This window comes from Limanda limanda, chromosome 19, assembly GCF_963576545.1.
Source record: "Limanda limanda chromosome 19, fLimLim1.1, whole genome shotgun sequence".
NCBI lineage: Eukaryota > Metazoa > Chordata > Actinopteri > Pleuronectiformes > Pleuronectidae > Limanda > Limanda limanda.
The window spans coordinates 2,757,306-2,779,188 of record NC_083654.1 but is presented as its reverse complement, the minus strand read 5'-3'; the positions used below and the strand labels follow the sequence as shown (position 1 = coordinate 2,779,188).

Genomic DNA, 21,883 nt, shown 5'->3' with positions numbered 1-21,883 from the left:
GTCGTAGTCCACAAAAGTGTTTTGGTGACTAAAAAATTCACCCATCCTTCCATCGGCATAGTGATGAGTAGATAAAGAGTGAATTTACATTTTTGGGTGGACTATCCTGCTAGGGTAAGGAAAAACTTCACAAAAAATAACAGCACATGAACGAAATAACAAGATTTGTACACACAAATGTACAAAATTCAATTTGGATTCAAACCAACCTGTGAATAAATAAATGTAACTCTACTGTAAGTGTTGTTTATGCAATATAAATACAGTTCACTTACCATTAAATCCCGTACAATTAATAAAAGGTGACAAAAGCAGTGTTGTCCCAATGCGATTAAGTGGACACAGGACACAGGGTGAGCTCACCTGTGGCTAACTTACACCCAATGACTAAAATCCTTCAGCCAGTTAAAATACGGTAGAAAACAACAACAATCTAAAAGATGTATAATACAATTGTGGCTTAAAATGGATAAAGGTTCTTTATGTTTGCTGGGATACTGTCAATGCATAACTCACCATAAACAATCAAGTGGGTTTTAGCCCATATTCACAAATCCCAATTCTCCTTATATGGTCTTACAATCTGTACAAGGTGTGACCCCCGCCTTCCTCAACCCTCGACTATAGAAACACAGTGGTTAGGTATGAGAGTAAAACCTGTGTGGCCTGTGTTTAGAAATGCCTGTCCAGTTATCGTTGTCCTATAATCATAAACATATAAACATAATCACATTTGGATCCACACCAATCTGTGATGGGTGAAGGTGTGTTTCGGACGCTGGGAGGTCTCGGTGCACTTTCACTGGTGGAAGTATCTATGGGTGGAAGTATGTCAGTGGGTTACATTGACACCAGTGCAGGGCTGTGGGGAGGGAGGAGCCGACGAAGTGGGTCACATGGTTTACACACTGACGTCACTGCAGACAGACAGAGCCGTCCTCCATATTCAGCGGAGCGGCGCCCTCAACACACAGCCTCTGAATGGAGAACAGAACATTCTGCCTGTAACCGAGTCGCAGTGAAACCCGAGGAAGACGAGACAAACATCCGAGGAAGAACACTTCACAGAAAAACCTCGCTTTGATAGGCAAGATTTGTTTCCCAGTTTTCCTGTAAAAACTCGTCGTTTTTTCGGGACAACCGACTGAAGCCGTGACCGTCTTCATCGGCTCGATCAGCCCTGTTCATCTATCAATGTTGTAGCGATACCAGCCTCTTCCCCCGGGCTCATTCAGCGACTCCCCGGTTGCTGAGCACTCGACAGAAACACGGCTTGTGCACCGAGGTAGCAGAGGAGGAGGAAACACCCCCGGCAGCTCTCACAGGACATGGACGCGACCAAAGCTGGTGAGTCAGAGTATTTGTAAATAAAGCTGGGTACAATGGCAACCAGAGGAGCTAGTGTCACTTCCTGGTGTTAGCTCAGTGAAACTAGTCCCGTGTTAGCGCTGCTAGCATGGACACGACCTGGTGTTTATCATGTTTTGACGCTTTGAAGACGTCCCACTCGTGTCTGGCGTGTTAAGAGTGGGTGAACAGCGTCACTGGGGTGTTGCCATCACCTCCCCAGTTGTCAGTGGGAGCGCTGCAGTCGTCCTCTCCTCACATGGACCCGTCAGCCTAGCCATGTGCGTCTGTGTTTACGCTCCCCGTGCGTCGCCGCTGATTGGCCGAGCGGCGCAGTGACGCGGACGTTGCATAATTTCTCGCAGGGAGACGTGCGTGGGCGAGTGGGGTCGGGCCGCGGATACACGTGCAGCTTCCTGCAGCAGATCGCGGTGACCCAGTTCTTTTCCCGGGAAAGAACAAACACACTCCACGTGGGGGCGTGTTTAAAAAAAACAATTAAAAGTTCTACTGCATTCAGATCCTGATATCTCTGTAGTTATTATCCTTGGGTACATTTAAATTGTACGATCCAATCGAGATACGTAAAACTGTAAAAAATATATATATGTAAATGTAAGCACGAACAACAACAACAATAATAGCTGCAATAAACTATATACTATAGTAACAATTAAATAAGTAGGTGGTTTGTATTTATATAGCGCTTTTCCAGTCTTGATGAAATAAGGCATATAAGCTTTATGGCAAATCGAAATAGAATAAGTCATGTATTAGTATACAGAAAGTAGAATGAGGATGGGTTATTCTGCAGGTCTGGTTAATTAGCCACATATCCTTCTTTTTAGCTGAAAGTAGTTCCAGAAATGTAATATGTGGTTTTAATGTTTATTCTTCAGTGAAATGATAAAAGCAATGATTTGTCAACCATTCATCATTTAGCACGATTTTCCCCCATAATGTCACATTATATAACAAACATACACCTTTATTAAAGGTCCTCAGCCCATTCTGATTGGTGTTAATGCTTAATATTTGTTATAAAATCCTTAAAATGAAACGTGAGCGTGGGCTGGTTAGATGTGACCCTTTTTGATTTTTTTCCTACTTGATCCATCTTTGATGGAAGCTGTGTTAGTGCCAGACTACCTACTACACACACCCTGGTGAGGCTGACATTAGGTAATGGCTGTTACCTAATCACTGAGAATGGCAGTGGAAGACATCAGGTCAGTCTGTGTTGAGCACGGAGGAAGGGGGGGGGGGGGGTGCAGCAGCCTGTCGACCTTCTCCTACCGGCTGGGAAAGCTGTCGGTGTATGATGATCTTCTCTGTTAATGTTGAGCCTATTGGTTGCACTGTAAAAAAAAAAGATCCATTGTGAGCCGGTTGTAAAGTTACATTTCATTTGAAGGAAATTAGATAGTATTAACAGTGAGAGCCACCACTCTGAGCAGAGGGTTTGGAATTGAATGCTTAAAAAACACAAACAAAAATTAAGATTAACCTGGAAAAAATTCAATATTGTAGCTTCTTTAACCTATAATACATGTTGAAGATGCATCTAAGTGATGCAGCTGGTGTCATCTCTAAGGACGTTTTGAATCAAATGCAATTGATTCAATTGAAGATTCTTGTTTAATTGTCGTTTTTAGTAGATTATTACAACTATGTAAGGTGTGTGGATTAATCCACAATTGGTGCATTATGGAGTATTTGACATTTATGGATCAGGCTAGTGTTAACACAATGGTTAAAAGAGCTCAGCAGTTTCCAGAAACATTTCGTCATGGTTGTTTTTAGATGTTACTGTAATAGGGGAAATGGTGAATTTATTTTTAGGAACGCACCACATTTTCTGCACCAGTGAGTATTGACGGTATTGAAGCTGTATGACACAGAGGAATAAGGTGTGTGTGTGTGTGTGTGTGTGTGTGTGTGTGTGTGTGTGTGTGTGTGTGTGTGTGTGTGTGTGTGTGTGTGTGTGTGTGTGTGTGTGTGTGTGTGTGTGTGTGTGTGTGTGTGTGTGTGTGTGTGTGACTGTGTGTGTGACTGTGTGTGTGTCAGACACACACACAATGCTTGTGAAGAACACATTAGACTATGACAAACCTAATCTTTTAAAGGAAAAAATAGACACATCACTTATGTTTTCCAGCTCAGAGCTCTGCTCAGAGCTGAACCGCTGCTGCTGTCCCTTTTGTCATGGCCTATTTTTTTCCTCTTCCCTGCCATTTACCACCAGGAGGCGTAATAGCCTACATCAGCTCGTCCAGCCCGGAGTCCTGCATCAGCGACTCCTCCGGCAGCTACCAGTCGTCCTCCCCACCACCTGGCACCTCACCAGGCTGCCGCCAGCTCGGTCAGCCGGCTGACCCCACACTCCCTGCCGGTGGCCAAAACAATCCAGCTCCAAAGACTGGACGCTCCTCCTCTGTAAAATGTGGGATCACAAGTAAGACAACTATTTTTGTGTGTGTGCAAAATATAGTCAGAAGCGTATTGAAAATGCCTTTTTTCATTACTGATCAAACTGTTTTATTTAATGTTAAGGTGTTTGTTTTAGAAAGAATATTTCTATTAGAAACTAATGCTTGAGGTGGAAAATATTTTACAGATAGTGTTATTTAAAAAGGGAAAATTCAATATGAATTACACAGTCGATACTTTTTTTAACTACCAACATTGATGTCGTAGCCAAGTAACCAATAAACTAGTTTCAGCTAATTTCAGTTCACAATGACAATTGATGGTGAACCACAAACAGATCTCAAACCAGTTTAGTGTCGTGACTCACTGTGCTGTGTTCCAAGTTCAATGTTATGATCTCATACGTCCTCTAATTGTGCAGCCACACACCCATTGAATTTTTCTTAATTACTTGGAATGATTGTGTTTTGTATTTATTAATAGTGAATTTGGTAAATTTTCAATTAAAGTTGATCAAAATTTGTTATCTCAACACAAAGGCACCTTTTGTCTTTCACTCTGACAATAATTTTTGTCTCAATAATACAATGGTTATTCTACTTTTTAATTTGAACCTAAATGCAGTTTAATTTTTACTTACAATAATAGCACATTCCAAAAAAAATCAAATTTTCATATGGTAAATCATATATTTCACTCGGGTGTGTTGCATTTGTGGCTTCACAGCATTTGTGAAACTGATGTTTTTACATTAGTATTAAATGTCAGATGTGATATAAATATGATGAATTTACACACAAAAAATCTGCCTATAAAATACAGTTAAATTGTTTTTGTGAACTGTTAAAGGTAACTTTCACATGTTGATCAAATCAACAGATGATCTGTAAGAATGCGTTTTTGTATCAATCAGAAATCAATGGCCTGGTGCTGCTGTGTAAGGTCTGCGGTGATGTGGCGTCTGGTTTCCACTACGGCGTCCATGCCTGTGAGGGCTGCAAGGTAAAGACAGATCTGCAAATAAGCACCACACAACCACACACCCACACACACGGCTAGCATGCTGCACACACTGAATCAGTCATTTTCACCGCAACACAGCAACGTGACTTTGAAATGGAGTTGAATTGGGTCACTGCAGGCACAGCCATCTGCACAGCTACAACAAGAGACTCTGAAACTAGTACACTCTCCCCATCAGCCCCCCCCTCCCATACTTCATGTTGCTGTGTGGCCTAGTTAAGTGTGTGGAGCAGTGCACAGTGACAAACTCACCACAGAACACCTTATAGGAAAGAGACACACACACACACACACACACACACACACACACACACACACACACACACACACACACACACACACACACACAGGTGCACGCTTGAGACAATTTTGTAAAATTATACTTGGCTCCACTGATGATGACATGTACACCCCTCCGAACATAACAGACCCTCGCATATGCTTGAATTCACACAGTGGGTTCTAGCCTCGGCCATGACACCGTGCTGTTATGTTTTATGAACGCACAGGGCTTCTTCAGGAGGAGCATCCAGCAGAACATCCAATACAAGAAGTGCCTTAAGAACGACAGCTGCCCCATCATGAGGATCAACAGGAACCGCTGCCAGCAGTGCCGCTTTAAGAAATGCCTGATGGTGGGGATGTCCAGAGACTGTGAGTATCTGCTTCGGTCACTGCTCCAGCCTCATTAGAGCTGCACTCATTCCCTCAGTCTCTCCAGAGCGGCAATCATCTGCTCCATCACTTTGAAAAAATGAACAGAGATCATTTATACTTGTTAATTGTTATGGTTACGTTGTAGCTCTGTAAATTGAGGAGATATGGGGACCACAGTTGTTATTGTTATAAAATTATAAAATAAATATCCTTGTTTATAAATACATTTTAAAATCAATATTATTAAAGATGTTTTTAAACGATTGTGAAAATTGTCTTGATGTTATCTTGAGGTTATTGGATGATTTAATAATTCTATGGTTTTATAATGGATTTTAAATTTTTTAATAATGGTGTATTCCTAGAACACTATCTCTGTTTTGGATAAATAAAGACACATTCAGTCAATAAAAGATAATCGGATCCAAAATCATTCAGTTTACTCTTACACTAACCAGAATTCACCTTATTGTGTGTTATTGTTACATTGACAGTGAGGACTTTGGTCAACAACATATTCTCAGAATGAGGAAGTCCGCTCGTAAAATAATTGTGATGAGTGTCCCTTTACATAAGTGCATCTAATGGTTGTTATTTTATAAATGCATCTTGAAGTAAGCTAACTCAGCTCAGTGTGAGTGAAGTCATAACTGTCTACAGCACTGTCAAATTCTGCAAGTGAAAGCATCTCTGATAGTTTCCTCTCCTCACTGTTTAGCCGTGCGCTTTGGCCGAATCCCGAAGCGGGAGAAACAGCGCATGCTGCTGGAGATGCAAAGTGCCATGAACAACATGATGAACAACAGTCAGCTGCAAAACCAGTTGCACAGCAGCCAGACGCTACCTATCGCCAAGCCGCTGCCGGCCAGTGCCACAGAACCTACCTCAGAGCACACCGGCCCCGGCCCGGCCCCCTCCCGCTCTCAATCCTCCTTGCTTTGCTCTAGCCCTTCAGACTCCAGCTCAGACCCCCAGCCCACCGTGGCTATGGACATCAGCCCCAGCTCAGCCTCAATAAGTGCGCCTGACAGCGGGGAGGAGGAGGTGATTGGAACATTGACCAGGGCCCACCAGGAGACCTTCATGTACAACCAGGAGCAGAGTAACCTAATGGCCGAGGCCCCGGCCACCACCGGCCCCCTGGATAGCGGCTCTGATCAAAACGCAGCTAACTGCTGGAAGGAAGAGCAGCAGGAGGCCTGGAACCACCACCACAATATGGCCACCATGGCAGCACAGGACCCCTCCTCCAGCTTGGGCCCCAAGGGTCCAGAGGACAACAGCACCAACCAATGTCCCTTCAGACTGTCCAGAAGCAGCTCCAGCCACTGTCCAGCCTACGCACACGGAGCCTTCAGAGCTCCAGTTGCAGAGGACCCATCCAACGGCGGCCCCAGTGGGCTTCAGTGGAGAGAAGGCCGACGGATGCATCTGGTGAGAAACAGCTAATTAAAGACTAATTAAAAAAAAAAAAAAAACTCGATGAGGGTTAAGGGGAGAGGATGTAAGATCCTGTTAAGCCCTATGAGACAAATTGTGATTTGTGAATATGGAATATACAATTACAATTTGATTGATTGAAATCAAAACATATTAAGCAGAGGGACTTTGGGAGCTTTATTTTCTAAAAGATAAGCTTCCTTCTCGGGCTGAATAAAGGTATTTGAAAAAACTGAATTCTATATTTGATTAACTCTTTTTACCCTGATATTTTAGCATTAGAAATAGTTTTATGTTTGCTTCAGCTAAAGAACATGTTGTATTCCTCTGTCCTGTCCTCAGGTTTGTCCGATGAACACTTCTCCTCACGTGGACCCACAGAAATCTGGCCACGAGGTGTGGGAGGAGTTCGCCCACAGCTTCACCCCCGCCGTCAGGGAGGTGGTGGAGTTTGGCAAGAAGATCCCAGGCTTCAGAGATCTGTCCCAGCATGACCAGGTCAGCCTGCTGAAGGCTGGCACGTTTGAGGTACGCCCTGTTTTAATAGTATTGATAATAATAAACTTTATTTAAATTAACATTTCTTAACAATGTTACAAAGGGCATTCACAAAAAATGAGATGAAATAAAAGCCTGGCACGTGTTCTGCAGGTGCTCGTGGTCCGTTTCGCTTGTCTCTTTGACGTGAAGGACCGAACCGTAACCTTTCTGGGTGGGACGAAGTACAGCGTGGACACTCTGAGGGCCATGGGCTCCAGCGACCTCCTCAACTCCATGTTTGACTTCAGTGAGAAGCTCAGCAACCTGGGCCTCAGTGAGGAGGAGATGAGCCTCTTCACTGCCGTGGTCCTGGTCTCTGCAGGTAGGTTTTGTGACGTTTCTAGTTACTCATCCATTTTCTTTGACAGTACAAAGTCACAGAATGGTTCTTTTTAGCAGTAAAAACACCCAATACATACCACCCGTCCCCTTCATTTGTATAATTGTATATCTTTATATTTTGTGTTATCTTTTGTGTCATCTGAAGCACTTGGCTATATATTTGTATTAAAGTGTTTTATGTCGTCAGTGTGACCCCTAGCTTCTCGTCGTCTGGACTTGAATGCCGTTCACCAGCCTTACGCTGACCCTTGTGTCACTCACCCCTCCAGATCGCTCAGGCATCGAGAACGTGAACTCTGTGGAGATGCTGCAGGAGACGCTGATCCGTGCACTGCGGAGCCTCATCACCAAGAACCACCCCAACGAGTCGGCCATCTTCACCAAGCTGCTGCTCAAACTGCCCGACCTGCGCTCGCTCAACAATATGCACTCAGAGCAGCTGCTGGCCTTCAAGGTCCATTCCTGAGGTTTGCTTGAATACTTGATCCCCACACCCCTCCCTCTGCCCCCCCCCCCCCCCCCACGGGCGGAATGTGAGCAACCTGAACTATAGCCCAAACATGACATTTAAAGGGGGAGGAGGACCATGACATGTTATTGTACTGTACTGTAGGGCGTAACTGCCTGTGTGATGGTAATGCATACATACAGGAACACTGCTTGATGTACATGTTTCCTGTGTTTGTGTGTAGCATACTGTGCGTTTGCGACCGTGCAAACGTTAGAAGCACTTTTGTGTATAGTGTAGGCTGGTATTTTTTGCATTCATAGTGCAATATGTGACTGCTTTTTGATTTGAGCTGTATAGTGAGAAGTCGAGAAGCTTGTGTACATGTGTTCAGTGAAACACATGAATTTGAAAAGGTGCTGTGCTGATGTGATCAGTGGAAAATGTAAACCTAAAAAAAAAACAAAAAACTGTCGAGGGGGTATCCTCTTAATAAACCACGAAGCAGACGACAATTAGAGGAATGTGGACGTGAAGCTGCGTAAATGTCTCAGCTTCACACTTTGGTCCTATGAGAAATCAGAGAACGTTTCATTTGATTGAGATAAACAGAAGAAGGCGATGTCTCATTTGAAGCTTTCTCTCATGCAGTTGTGTTTGTTCTATGCTGTGTTTGTGTCAGTTACAGGATATTTTTCTAAATTATTTGGGAATTTTGACAAATCAAATGTATCAGTGCCGCTCTGTTGCTTGGTGACACAGGATTTCTATTCACAGATCAGTGGAAACTCTGAACCATTGAAATCAAATTTTGGACTTAAAGTATTTTTCTAAAACAAAACAAAAAAACATATTTCTGAGATTCCAGTGTCTGCTGTCCTCCTATTCCTGGGTCATGTTGAGTTTCCTGGTCAAGCACCTAATGCTGCTGACACTCCCTGTCACCAGCAACTTCCACTTGCTTGAATGAACTTAATTACTTTTGCATTTAACAAAACTGTACAGGCTTTAGTTGAGCATTGTGAAACTTAATAGGTAGGACTGTTCTACATAAAAAAAAAAAAAAATGACTGTAATATCACTGAAGTGATTGTAGCTTAAGATATAAGCTGAGTCGAGGTGATATCTGAGTTGCTGGTGTGAAGACTTTTTGTGATGCCATCTTTTCGTTCCAGTGTAATTTTCAGAATGTCTGGTGTTGGATATCCAGAGCTTCGGTCTTTGTGTTAACATTGCTAAAATGTGTCTCTGTTCTCCTCTGTGAAAGGATTGCAGTATGCATAGATTTCTATATAAATATATATACATATACTATCATACATAACTGTATAGATGAATATATCTATATGAATAAATTTTCTAAATGCAGTTCATGCTGTGGAGTGGTTTGTGTCTGAATTGAGTAAAATCTGTTTATCACATGTTCAAATAAAAAATTGAAAAAAAAATGTATACATTTTGCAAGTTTAAAAGTCTTAAAAGGCGCAAATAATAATTTATTTATATAAATGGACGACATGTCTCCACTTTCTCCTGTAGTGACGTCTTACTGATATACGCAAGTTAGGCTCAGCTCTCAGATCTGTTTTTGTAGCACAAATAACTTATTAAAACCAAACTTACTGACAACATCGATGTAATAAGAACTACGTAAAATCATAGAAACCATCTTTGGGAAAAAATTATTTAATGTCTTCTTTGACTTTTAGTTTGGTCCATGTCCCAAGATTTACAAAGAGTAGATGAGGTTTATGACCTATACAGCCACTAGGGGGTGATCGAGATCAGTCAGCTATCTCAGCTTCACTTTTGGGGAAGCAGTCATGTCTTCCATCTTTATTGACAATCTATGAGGGTGGTAAGCAAGATTTAGCAGCCACTTCTGGAAAGATCACAACAAAACACAGACTAACTTTTAGCGTAGATCAGGGGGTAGATTTGGGATTTCTTTTCAATTTCTTTAACATTGTAAAATACGGGCGTTTGTAGCAATTTTTCTCTGATTTCTCAGGGAATAATTCATGGATCTTGATGGGAAAAAATCTGACATATTTAAGGAATGGATATCTAGAAGGGTGAGGAATTTAGTGCAGCCTGATTGATTTCAAGTGGACTGTTGGGCCTCGGAAAAGATATGCGCTTAACTGAGTGCCATTCTAGTTATCAACCAGAAATACTTCACACCTCCACTAACCAGTCAAGTTGCAGCTTACATCAATGTCTGTCCTGACTTATATGTCAGCCCTAAGATTTTTGATTATGGCCAAAACATTTTTATGAGGTCACAGTGACATTTTACCCTTGACCACTACAATCTAATCAGTTCATCTTTGAGTCCAACAAACATTTTTGACAAATTTACACAAATTTGTTTTGAGATTCACAGGAATGGGACAGAAGGTCAACCTCAAAAAACATAACGTCCACACAGCTGCTTCCAGGGTCAAACTCCTTTTATGTGATCACATCACAATAAACCTGATTCTGATGAAACAAAGTGTCGGTAGACAGTGCTTCAGATATGGATGCTGCTGCAGTGTATAGCCGGGACAGTATGTAGGGGGTCACTTATTATTAGTGTGGCCAGGTCAGTGTCTAACCAGACATGAAAACATGTTCAATATCACTGCAGCGTTGCAAAATAATCAGAAAAGAGTTTCTGCAGAGCATGAAGTCGTCACAGTGAAGCTGACCTTTGACCTCATTGTTTTATCCAAGGTAATACGCATTAGCAATTAGCAATGACTTTGACCTTAAATGGTCTGTGCTTATATAAAGCTTTTCCAGTCTTGAGACTGACAGTTTTGTACATTTCGCAGCACACCACTGAGAACTGTGAGACGGTGAAAATAATGATGTGGTGATTTTAGATATGGAGAAGAAAAAAATCTCTCTGCAGAGCCTCAGTTGGTTTAAAAGCAGATTTATAAAGAGATTGTTGTGCTGTCAGGAGTCCCAGCTCGTCACGAGTGGGACTGTGGTAGTGTCACTCTCTATCAGCAGATGGCAACAACGCAGCTTCCACTGTGTCTGTCCACTCGCTGCCCCTCCCTGCAGCTCACACGCCATCTGCAGCTCGGCTCCGCTCTCAAAAGCAACTCACACACTACTGCAGGAGTCAAAGTCTGATGTTAACATGCTCGGATTTGAGCTTATAGAGTTATTATGGTCTTCAATATTGGACCTATAGCAGTGAACACAGGTAAAATGCTACAAGAGGGCACACAATGTGTTGATTGGTGTAATTTGTACTAAGGTTTTGGTTTGCATTTCCACAGGGTGTGTTGAAGTGATGCTGCCCACAAGCGTCACCACATAGAGCTGATGTAACCCAGGTGAAGAGCACCACCTGTTTTACACCAGACACATGTTGTGTTTACAGTATTTTTGTCACATCTGACCACACAATCTTTTCCCTCAGGCTCAGCAGTGAGCATCTAAAAATAAAAACTGTGTTCCCTCAGTTCAGTTTTAACTGGTGGCCCTGACCAAAGTTTCTGAATTTAATTAAAAATAAATGATTTCAGTCTTGATTTAACCTTTATTTATTCACTGGGGATATTTTAGTCCAGGCTGTGGCTATTTTGGGGAATTGCAACATCAGTTCCTTTATATGTTGATTAAACTTGGTACAAAAAACACTTGCTTTCATTCTGGGGCCCTTTCTGGTATAGTTATTACCATTTTCGACCAGATTCAATTATTTTCTCATATTTAAAAAGAAAAGAAAACCTCTTAGCATTTAGTTTTTTTAAAATTTAACAGGTTGGAATCCTGAAAGAAATAGATATTTTTGTGTGATGATCAGGACAATGTTTGGTGCAGTAGGTCGCTCTCTGTCTCAATTATTCTATCAAACCAAAAGAATCCATTTAGTCCTGCGAATGAGATTTCTCTACTCACTGCATGAGTTTGTTTGCTGAGCGTCCAATCTGTTCTGTCTCCCTCTCCTCCCTGGCTGTGGATTCGTTGCTCCAGATGGTTCGGATCTGGATCGTCATCCTCCAGCAGATTCAGCCTCTGTCCCTCTCTCTGTTTGTGTGTTTTTCCCTTGACTTATCAATGTGAATGTTGAGCTTCTCTCGTGTGTGTTTCTGCTGATCTTGTGCTGGTTCTCCACGCCAGAGAAGAGGTCATGTGTCTCCGGTTTGGCTGCACCATGAAGTTCTCAATGTTTCTATCTATAGTCATTCATTCTTTCCAGGCTCATCGACCACTCAAGGCACCCTATCAGTATAACATGCTTTCACCCATTTACACACACATTTATTCACACACTATTGGTACAGCCATCAGGTGCAATTTGGGGTTCAGTGTCTTGCTCTAGGACACCTCAAAGGTGAACTGGAGGAGCTGGGGATCAAACTACTGACCTTCTGGTCAGAAGACGACCCTCTCTACCTCCTGAGCCACAGCCATGAGCCAAAGGGTGGTTTATCACAAAAATTACAAACAATGAATTACCTCAACAGCAAGTCTGGGAACATAACGGTGAGCCCATTATGTTCCCAGACGTGAGCAAGAGAAACAGGGTGTTATCATAAAAAAATATATATAAAAAGTAAAAATTAAACAACATAATTTAAATACAAAGTATGAAAATTCCCCCGAAAATTAAATTGCAAGAGAAGTAAACACACAACCAAGTTTCTCTCAAAACCATCTTTATTCTCAAGAGCCAATTCACATTAGCTGCAATCATCGTCAACCATGAGCAACGCATTTCACCTTCAAGTCCTCCGCGCTCATGTCAAAGCAACGTCCACATCTGGACAGTGCAGTACTGGACCATGTTTCCAGTAAAATGCAGAGTGCAACAGAGCAAATTAGCAACAGAACCTTGTGCATCTTGTGGTTTGACGCCACAGGTTCACTCCTGCGCCTACACACACTGAATCCCTCCCTTCTGCGACGGTTTTCCTGTACGTGTTGAACAGATGAGTTGAATAAGAAGACACTGAAACACACAAGGAGAGAAATCGGTGTCGACGGTGGATTACTTTTTTCTTTCTGATGCTGGTTACACTTTGACCAGGAAGATGTCTTCAGCTGTGTTCGTGTGGAGCTGTGCTGCTTTATACTGACAGTGAAGTCAAGACACAGTAATAACTTTTCTTTTTTTTTTTTATTGTGGAATTAATGCTGCACTAATTAAAGTGTTATTTTTTTTTTTTTTGTAATGATTCATATTATTTTGCTCATAATTCTTTTGTAGACGTGAACATGGATTTGAGAGCAAGACGTCATTTTTTTTTAACGCTATGCAAAACAGTATGTTCATATTAGGCTAACATCTGTAAAAAAAAATCTGCAGTCTGAAAATATACATCCTTTTTCCTTTGTACTGTAAAATAGCTTTTTCTATGGTGCAACTCTTGTTATAAGTTTATAACTGAGTAACTTTAACAGTAACAATTCGTGGGAGAGATAAGAGCGTACTGGCACCTCCTCAGGAACAGTAAACATTTTCCGAACCAGCAGTCAGTGTTGACTATGTTTGCATGCACCAGCACCCCCCGTGAATATGACCATTCAAGTAACGATGATGATGTGATGTACGAGTCATTTTGAGCTGTTTTCCCAGGGCACTCATTCAGTTTATACGCACTGTGCAAGACACACATCACATTTGTGTCATAGATGTCGACGATCCGAGTTAGTTTCGTACTGTTTACACTGGTTTTTGTTTAGATTTGAGTTAAAGCTGCACTAATTGCATTTGATTCATTCTTATTTCAGTGGACTACCTGTAAAGTGAGGGGGGTCACAACCAGTGTTGAACCCATAGGGAATTATCATGGGACCCATCAACTCTACAGAACATTTTAGCACCTTTCAGCTCATGTTTTGGTTTTATGGTTTCACACATCCCGTGTTTGATCCAGACCTTCAGACTAAACCAACAGGTGTGAAAGGTTCCTCAGACCACGGTCCAGACCAACGGACCAAAGGTATTCGATGTCTCAGTCCACATCAAATGAACGATGGTTCAGTACGTTTGCAGTATGAAAGCTTTTTTTTTAAAAGTTCGCACAATACAAAAAGAAAAGATGAGTAAGGGGCTCGCAGGATTGCTTTTAGTCTTCACCTCCAACAATTTAATGTTTGACCGACTAGGACTTTCAGTGGCAGCATTGGAAATAGTGTGGAGTACTGCACCTAGAGTTGGCAATGCTGGTAGTAATCCCATGATAATACTACAGCTCCGACGAAGACTATGATGAGAACTGGTTCATTTATTTACTATTAATAACTGACAACATGCCAACGTCAAGGTATAGGCAGTCGCAGCCGATGTAGGTGATGACGACAGGAAGTACATCTGTCACACGAAAGTCTTTTGTCCTTCAATAATAATGTGAAACCAAAACTAAGCGGATCATATCAAAACAATGTTAAGATTGGGTCGGACCATGGTCTGGACTTTCAGGTGTGAAAATGCCCTTAAACGGGCTGCTGTTATCAGCTAAAAGCTCAGCTAACACTTCCTACCCAGCAACACACAGCAGACATCAAGTTACAATGGAGGGTAAACAGGAGCAGCTGAAGAGCCGGAGACTGAGGTCATCAGGTCAGCAGACACACAAAGAGGTGCTGATTTAAGTAAGTATAGGCAATAGTTTATTAACCTGTAGCAACTCTATAAGGACGCAATTTGCAAAAAAAGCGAGTATCAGCTTCTTGTGGAGTTTTACCATCAAACAGCCGACTAAAACTTGTTAATACAACTTTGAGGTTACTTTAAATCATTTTAAGTTGAGGTTCTGGTGTCTGAAACCAGCCATCCATTTCTTTCATATAATACATGTTCTCAAATGTGATTTTAATGAGAAATAAGTTGAAATATATTGACTTTAGCACACTGCTGTAACACAGGGCTTACTAACTAAAAAGTTAATCTCTAAAACTTGGTGAGTTCGACAGTGTCAGAGAGATTAGTTCATGCTCTGACTTCACAGACAGGCTTTTGATATAACTTCAAGATCTAACTCAAGGTTAAATTCTAGACTTGTTATTTAGCAGTCTAATCGTTAAAAGTATGCACTTGTGTATCTCCATTTTATACTCTACATATACTACACTATACTCACTGCCCATAAGCAGGCAGGGAGAGAGCCTGGTTACAGTAATATTCTTGTCTGTACAAGTCCACAAACCTGGATTCAGACTAAAGCTTAAGAAAAGATGGCTCACTCAAAGAAATTGTGCCGAATATATGCAATGGGAAGCAGAAGGTTAAACAGCCGAGGGCGGTGCTCAGTTAAAGAGCTCCTATTAAAAGCTGTGAAAGGCTGCAGCTAACTCAACACCAATATTTTTTAACGTTTATGTGAAAAGGACCACAGAGAAGTGTTACCAAACTCTACACCTCAACATAGGCCTATATTTAGTGTTTTATAGCTCACTGCTCTCATTAACTCAGGATGTTTCCACTGTGTGCTGACTGGTGAAGAAAGCTGAACATGCAGCAGCTGAAAGGTCGGAAGTTTCCCCCGGGAAGTGGCGGAAATCAAACAATGACGAGACAAAAATTGGACCCACATTTCCTTCCTAGGACATGAATGCCCTTGAATAATAATTTTTTAGTTTTTGGTCGAATTCTGCCACGAGTGGCAATAAAGAAAATCAATTAATGCAGCTTTAAAATTACTCACTTTTTTTATTTTGTGCAATAGTTTTAGCTCTCATTGTGACCTTTTACCTATGAGGGGATCCAGAAACATTTACAGTCACTCAGGAACATTTTCAACCTCAGGAACATAGTTCCAGTTTAGGTTCCCAGGCCACAGTGTGCATCCTCCAAAAGAGGCCCCCACTCCTGAGGTAGTATGTGGTGCTAACAGTACTGTATGTCAGTGACAGGTCAAACACAATCATACAAACTGCTACAGCACGTGTGTCTGTGTGTACAACTATCAACCAGACTGCAAGCAAGCAAGCTACAGTTGGTGCCAGCATAATGGGGCAGAGCATGGGATTTTGTTGATGTTTAAAGAAAGTTATGCAGCCAAATTCCTGAGACTAGTGTTAAAGTCTAAAAAGTTTCAAAAAAGAGGTAAGAGTGATAGAGCAGTGTGGTTACATACTAATGTAGAGCTGTAAACAGTCATGAAATCGTAAATTACAAAAGACAACTGGATGAATTTAGTTTTCTCATTACATAAAAAAGTATCAAACAATTGTTCATTTTAGGTCTAATTTGCTAATGTGGAATTCAGATTTGTACGGCTCTTCAGACGCAGTTGAAATACAACACATGTGTACTAAAGAGACTTTTAGGTCATAAACGTTCCTGAGTTTAGCTCCTGGGATTGTTTGGTGGTTAAAGGCCAGAATACCAATCTAATAACAAAATATAGGACTGATCCAATCCTATAAATCTGTCTGTTATGGTTGAGTAAGTCGCTCCTGCTTGTAATAACTGACCAAATCTTTTCATTGATGTTTTTTACTGGCAGGCTCAGGGTATCACATGAGTTCAACAGCACTGTGGAGGTGAGGGGTGCATGCAAACATAGTCAATGTTACTTTTCCAAATGGCCGTGGCTCAGCATGGCCCAGCCCGACCGGACCGCCCGCCTGAGTCTGGGTGCCTGTTCCCCCATTCGTCTCTCTCCCTCTGATTGTCTGTGCATTTATATTGAGTCTGTACAGTTTGCGAGGTGTGTGTGTGAGGTCCGGGTCATTCAAACACTGCAGCAAGTCTATTGCTTTGATAAAAAGGCATCACTTCACAGAAAAGAGAAAAACATAAAATAAACACATGCGGCTTTGAGGAGTAGTGTGAAGCTCGGAAAAGCGAGATATACAAAGCAAATGTATTTTTTGTCACATTGCAAACAACAAGACCATTGAGAAGCTTTTAAAACAACAACAAAAAAAGAAAACATATCGGTTAAAATAAAAAAAAAACGGATAAAGCGCTACGATTTCACAATCTCAGCAGCTCCCTCAGTGTACCTTGCTGATGATGAATCAGGTTTCGGGCCAGCCAACTTTCACTTGGCCTCCGAGTCCCACTGTGTGGTCACAGTGTTGGGGTCTGACCTATGTGTGAATGTAGGCACATGCATGTGTGCATATACTGTATATGTATGCGCATGTGTGTGAAAGGTATACTGTAAGTATGTGTGCGTGTTTGAGTGTTAGTGTCTATGCATGCCATCATTAGAGGGTGGTTGGCTGGTACGTGAACAGATAATGTTTGTCTCTGCACGTAGATAACGATACAGTTCAATCAGCCATTTCCCCAACCCACCATAGCACCATGACGTCACTGTTTTAACATACGGCCTCCCGTCTGCGGGGAGTCGTGCTATAACAAAAGAAAACAAAAGAAAAAACGGTTGAAACTGTACGTGTGACTAGTGAGCCGCGGTAAAACACTTAAAAGCTGCTAATGTGTCGTTGGAACAAGTCTGCGAGCGACGCGCATACAAATAAGTCAAGTGCCGGAGTCGCAATGAGAGCCCGAGCAGGGATTCAATAAGGAGGGCATCATTCACTTGGTTTTGGCACAGCATGTGGCATTGTTACACACACAAAACGAATACAACATGATTGTCTTCTCATGACATCAGCGTCATTGTGTGCTTAAGTTAGTCCTGACCAGTTTGTGGCGACGGTGACCAGGCTCATTTTTAATGCTACCGCTGCATTCCTCTCAATGTAGGAAGTCGGGATCGAGAGTATGTGTGTTTCATGGTCCACGTTGTAAAAATAAAGGCAACAGACACGGACACAAGACTTTCTTCACTCAAACGCAGCAAGGACAGACAATTTGAGCCACAGAATAAGAGAAACCAGTGCCCTGCTGCTCTTCCGTCTCACAGAGTGCTGGCTTATGATGCAGTTGCTACCAACTACTACCATTATAGATGGATCTACTGTTTATTGTTTGATTATTTATTTAATCATGTGGTTTATACAATTTCCACGATGTTAAGATACGGTTTGAGGGAGCTCCATATAACATGAGCCTTAAAGATAACACTCTTGTCCTTTGGCCTGAACATGCTGTCGTTGTGCAGAAGCTAATGTTGTCCACCAGGCTGGAACAGTGCATGTTGCTATATTTACCGTATGACACTGAATAAAAGTGTCCCAGAAAAGCTCGGACTCGTTTCTGACTCAGACTTTCGTCTTAAGCTGCTGTTCTGTATGTTCAGATTTTCCCGACACCTCCGAAACGCTGCATGGCGGTGGTAACATTGTGAAAAGTGGCGACGTAGAGACGAACCAAGGCCCGTGGAGCTGCTGTCTATTACAGTGAGTGAGAGTTGCCGTTAACGTGTCATAGTTTGATAGCGAGTAGGTGACAGACTACATGACGGTTAAAAATTCAACCAACAAAGGGGTCCAATAAAGTCGAGCAGGCAGGCGGGGGGGGAGAGAGACTAACAAATAGCTGATAACGTCCTAGTTTTTGTGTCGGGTGAGCAGCCATATTGAAATTGTCAACATAAAGGAAGGAAAATACAACATTTGCATTGTTTCTAATGAATAAACAAGCGTTGATAAAAATCACCATTAAGCCAACTGTACAATCATCAACACATATCCGAGGTGAGAGGTTATATCCACAATAATAACAACAACAGAACAAAAAATGTACCCGCACTGTAAGGAATGGTTCAATCCAAAACTAGACCAGAGAGCTAATCCTAACGTACGGAATGAAGTGACACTCAGTAGTGCTAATAGAAAGTTCAATGTGACGGCCATTCTGCTGGTTCCACCCCTGAGACCACCAGGGTGCCCAGACGCTGACGGATGCACACACACATACACACACACACACACACACATACAGACACACATACATACACACATACACACACAAGGACACATACACGCACGCATACACTTAAATCCATTGGTCAGTCCTCGAAGACCTCCAGGAAGAGAGGAGGGAATAGCTCGGTGGGACACTCCACTTTCATGTGGAGGAATCGGCTGGCGTGGCAGGCGCCGATCATCCGCAGGTCCGTCACCTTCATTAGCAGCTTGGGCCAGAAATGTGCCAATTTGTGTTTGCGGTAGTTGATGTAATGTTCAAAGGCCAGCAGGAACTCCTCTTGGCAGCGCTCGATCCGCTCCACACTACTCAGACCGGGCCGATCTGAAGGTAGAAGGACCCTTAATGTTACCAGTGAAAATACAACAGGGAGGTGGAACATTCACAGAGGAACCGTTGGGCTCTGTCGAAGGTATCGCTCCACTGAGTGCCCTTCTAGTTTGTGTATGGATTATATACTCTGTTTTTATCTTGACATTCCCTGGAGTGCTTTTCTGGTACAAAGGGTTAGGGTCAGAGTGACAAAGCAGAAAATGCTATTGATTAGACCTCTACTCTAAGTGTGTCAGAAGACAAAGCAGATGGGCAGGTTAACCCCATGTCATGTCTCCATGTAAAGCACACAGCAGAAAAATATTGATCTCCAATGACATGCAGAGCGTCACACAGACAAATGGTGATGGAGGCAAAAACAAATTACAGTAGCTGAACAAAGCTCCTCACTATGATTAGGGTGATTTATTGATTGAACAGTGGGATAAGTGACCATTGTGATTTACGGACAGATCCTGCTTCTTTTGTTCCTGCTTTTTTTGTTGTATTTTTATATATATATATATAAATGAAAAATTATGCTTTTAAAGTCTCTAATACAGTTTTTACGCTTTTCTCGTCTGGTAACTATTGTCATTAATTAAACGGTCTACTGGAGTATAAGGGGTATGCTAATGGAGTAAAGTAAGAATAAAAATGTGTTCATCTGTTATAAATAGAGTCCATTGCTCACCGGATGAAAGCAGGATGACCGCCTGAAGAAGAGCCACCTCAGAGTCGTCCAAGTTAAAGGAGGACAGCGACACGCCAAGGTCGAAGATGGCGTCTGAGACAACGCCCAGGCCTCCGTTCTTAAGCTGACCCCGTGTGACCGCCATCTCCCCGTTCAGCGTGAGAGTCTCGCTCTCAGGATCGTAGCGAACAGCAGCTCGCAGCGACATGATCTCCATGCAGCAGCCTTTCAACAGAATGATCTGGTCTTCACAAGGCAGCTGAGCACAAGAAAACAGAGGAGAACATTGTTATTGGCAGGATGTGGCTCCTCTACTGCTAGCATGCACATAGTTATTTTTGTTTGGTCAGCTTCAAACTGGACATTTATTATAAAGTCTGTAAATAACTATGAATTTAATGTTACACTTCCATTTATTCTATTCCAATTAATTGCTAGACCCATCATGTTGAATCATATAAGCATATAATTCAACACTTATGAAGAAAATACAATCAACGAAAGTAAAAAAAACAATCAACATTTAATTAATTTACCTGTTTTGAAATTGTCATTTTGAATTATGGGCTGTTATAAGTAACTGTTGTCTTTGCTTCACTTTGACAATAAATTAAAACCTAAGTTTTTTCAATGATATTTATCACCTGAACTAAATTAAACTAGTTGCAATAACAGTCTCAACTTTGCATGTATTTTTCCTAATAAATAAATGAGAAATGCTAGGCCACTACCCTGACAATTATGAATACTCTAAAAATAGAGCTAGGGAACACGCATTTTATACATTTTAAGAAGCGTTGTTAAAGAAGCAGCGACACTTACCTCACAAAACATAGGCAGTTTTTTGGCAAAGTCCACCACTCGGGTTATGGCAGGGGTGATAATTTTTGTAAACTGACTGAAGGCTTCTATATCCACTTTGTTTCCTTCAGGTGTATTTGCCATGGACGCTTGACCAATTTCCTCAGGCTAAGAAGACAAGAGGGGAGCGTCAGTGTCTCAGCAGTCTCCATGTTTGTATGAAAAATTCAACAGCATGTAGAAACGTTTCTAAGAACATTATAAAACCTAGTTGTGAGAATATATATATTTATTATATATTTAGAGTATAAACCATGTAGTTGACAGTAATGTGATGTGTAGATGTAAATGGAGACGTTTCACCAAAGACATGTAATTATACAACTTATTTAAATGTGTTAAACATGGGAATGACAGTAAATGGTTGGGCATGAGACTACACACTGTATCAGGCTCCATTTGTTAGCCAGTTTAGCATTTTGAATATGTATGTTTGTCTGCTGTATCTCACCTTATCTTCCTTCACCCCCGCTGCACTCTGGTCAGAAGTATAGAATAAATTACATGTTATTTCATTAAGAAGCATAGCTTCCTCGACCTGTTGGATAATCAACAGGAATTGTGAAGTTTCAATGAAGAACCCGTCTCAAGCCAACTAAAAAGAAGACATGTTAAAACTGAAGACAGATGAGAGAGATAGAGAACAGTGGAAGACAGAAATCCAAGATGGGTTTCTATGGCGAGAATCAGGACAACGACTCAGAAACACTCGACCAACGACGACGCTGACATTTGTGACGACGGCTTACGCGACTTAAATCTGCCAAAACCTCAATCAGATTTTTTTAGAAAGTAGTGAATGCTGCTTTACAGTTCAATACCATCATGTCATATTTTGTTGCAAATACCACAAATTCATTCTTATATGAAAAATGTCTGTCTCAACAATAATCTCTTATCAAGACTGGTTAGAACAAATTTCCTATGCGAGCCGGGAAAAAGGTCGGAAAAGTACCGGCAGAGAACATTCTGATAGATTTCCAAAATGAAA

The 21,883-nt window shown here is 41.7% G+C and overlaps 2 protein-coding genes across 3 annotated transcripts in view; one reads left to right on the top strand and one right to left on the bottom strand.

Moving 5' to 3' along the window:
* Positions 1-943: 943 nt before the first annotated feature.
* nr1d2b (nuclear receptor subfamily 1, group D, member 2b) lies at positions 944-9,595 on the top strand. The gene is made up of 8 exons (XM_061092225.1): positions 944-1,347; positions 3,593-3,802; positions 4,691-4,779; positions 5,310-5,454; positions 6,176-6,891; positions 7,240-7,425; positions 7,549-7,759; positions 8,049-9,595. The coding sequence occupies exons 1-8, from the start codon at positions 1,329-1,331 to the stop codon at positions 8,243-8,245; spliced, it is 1,773 nt and encodes a 590-aa protein (XP_060948208.1). The 5' UTR covers positions 944-1,328; the 3' UTR covers positions 8,246-9,595.
* A 3,279-nt stretch (positions 9,596-12,874) lies between these two features.
* Positions 12,875-21,883, bottom strand: part of thrb (thyroid hormone receptor beta) — a 110,888-nt gene continuing 101,879 nt past the window's right edge. Inside the window, exons 8-11 of one of the 2 annotated variants that reach the window (XM_061092226.1) lie at positions 21,344-21,430; positions 20,854-21,000; positions 20,032-20,290; positions 12,875-19,349 (exon numbers count right to left, since the gene is read on the bottom strand). In XM_061092226.1, the coding sequence (XP_060948209.1) occupies positions 19,108-19,349; positions 20,032-20,290; positions 20,854-21,000; positions 21,344-21,430 (735 nt within the window). In that variant the 3' untranslated portion in view covers positions 12,875-19,107. The remainder of the gene's footprint in view (positions 19,350-20,031; positions 20,291-20,853; positions 21,001-21,343; positions 21,431-21,883) is intronic. The other variant, XM_061092227.1, reaches the window with a different exon arrangement.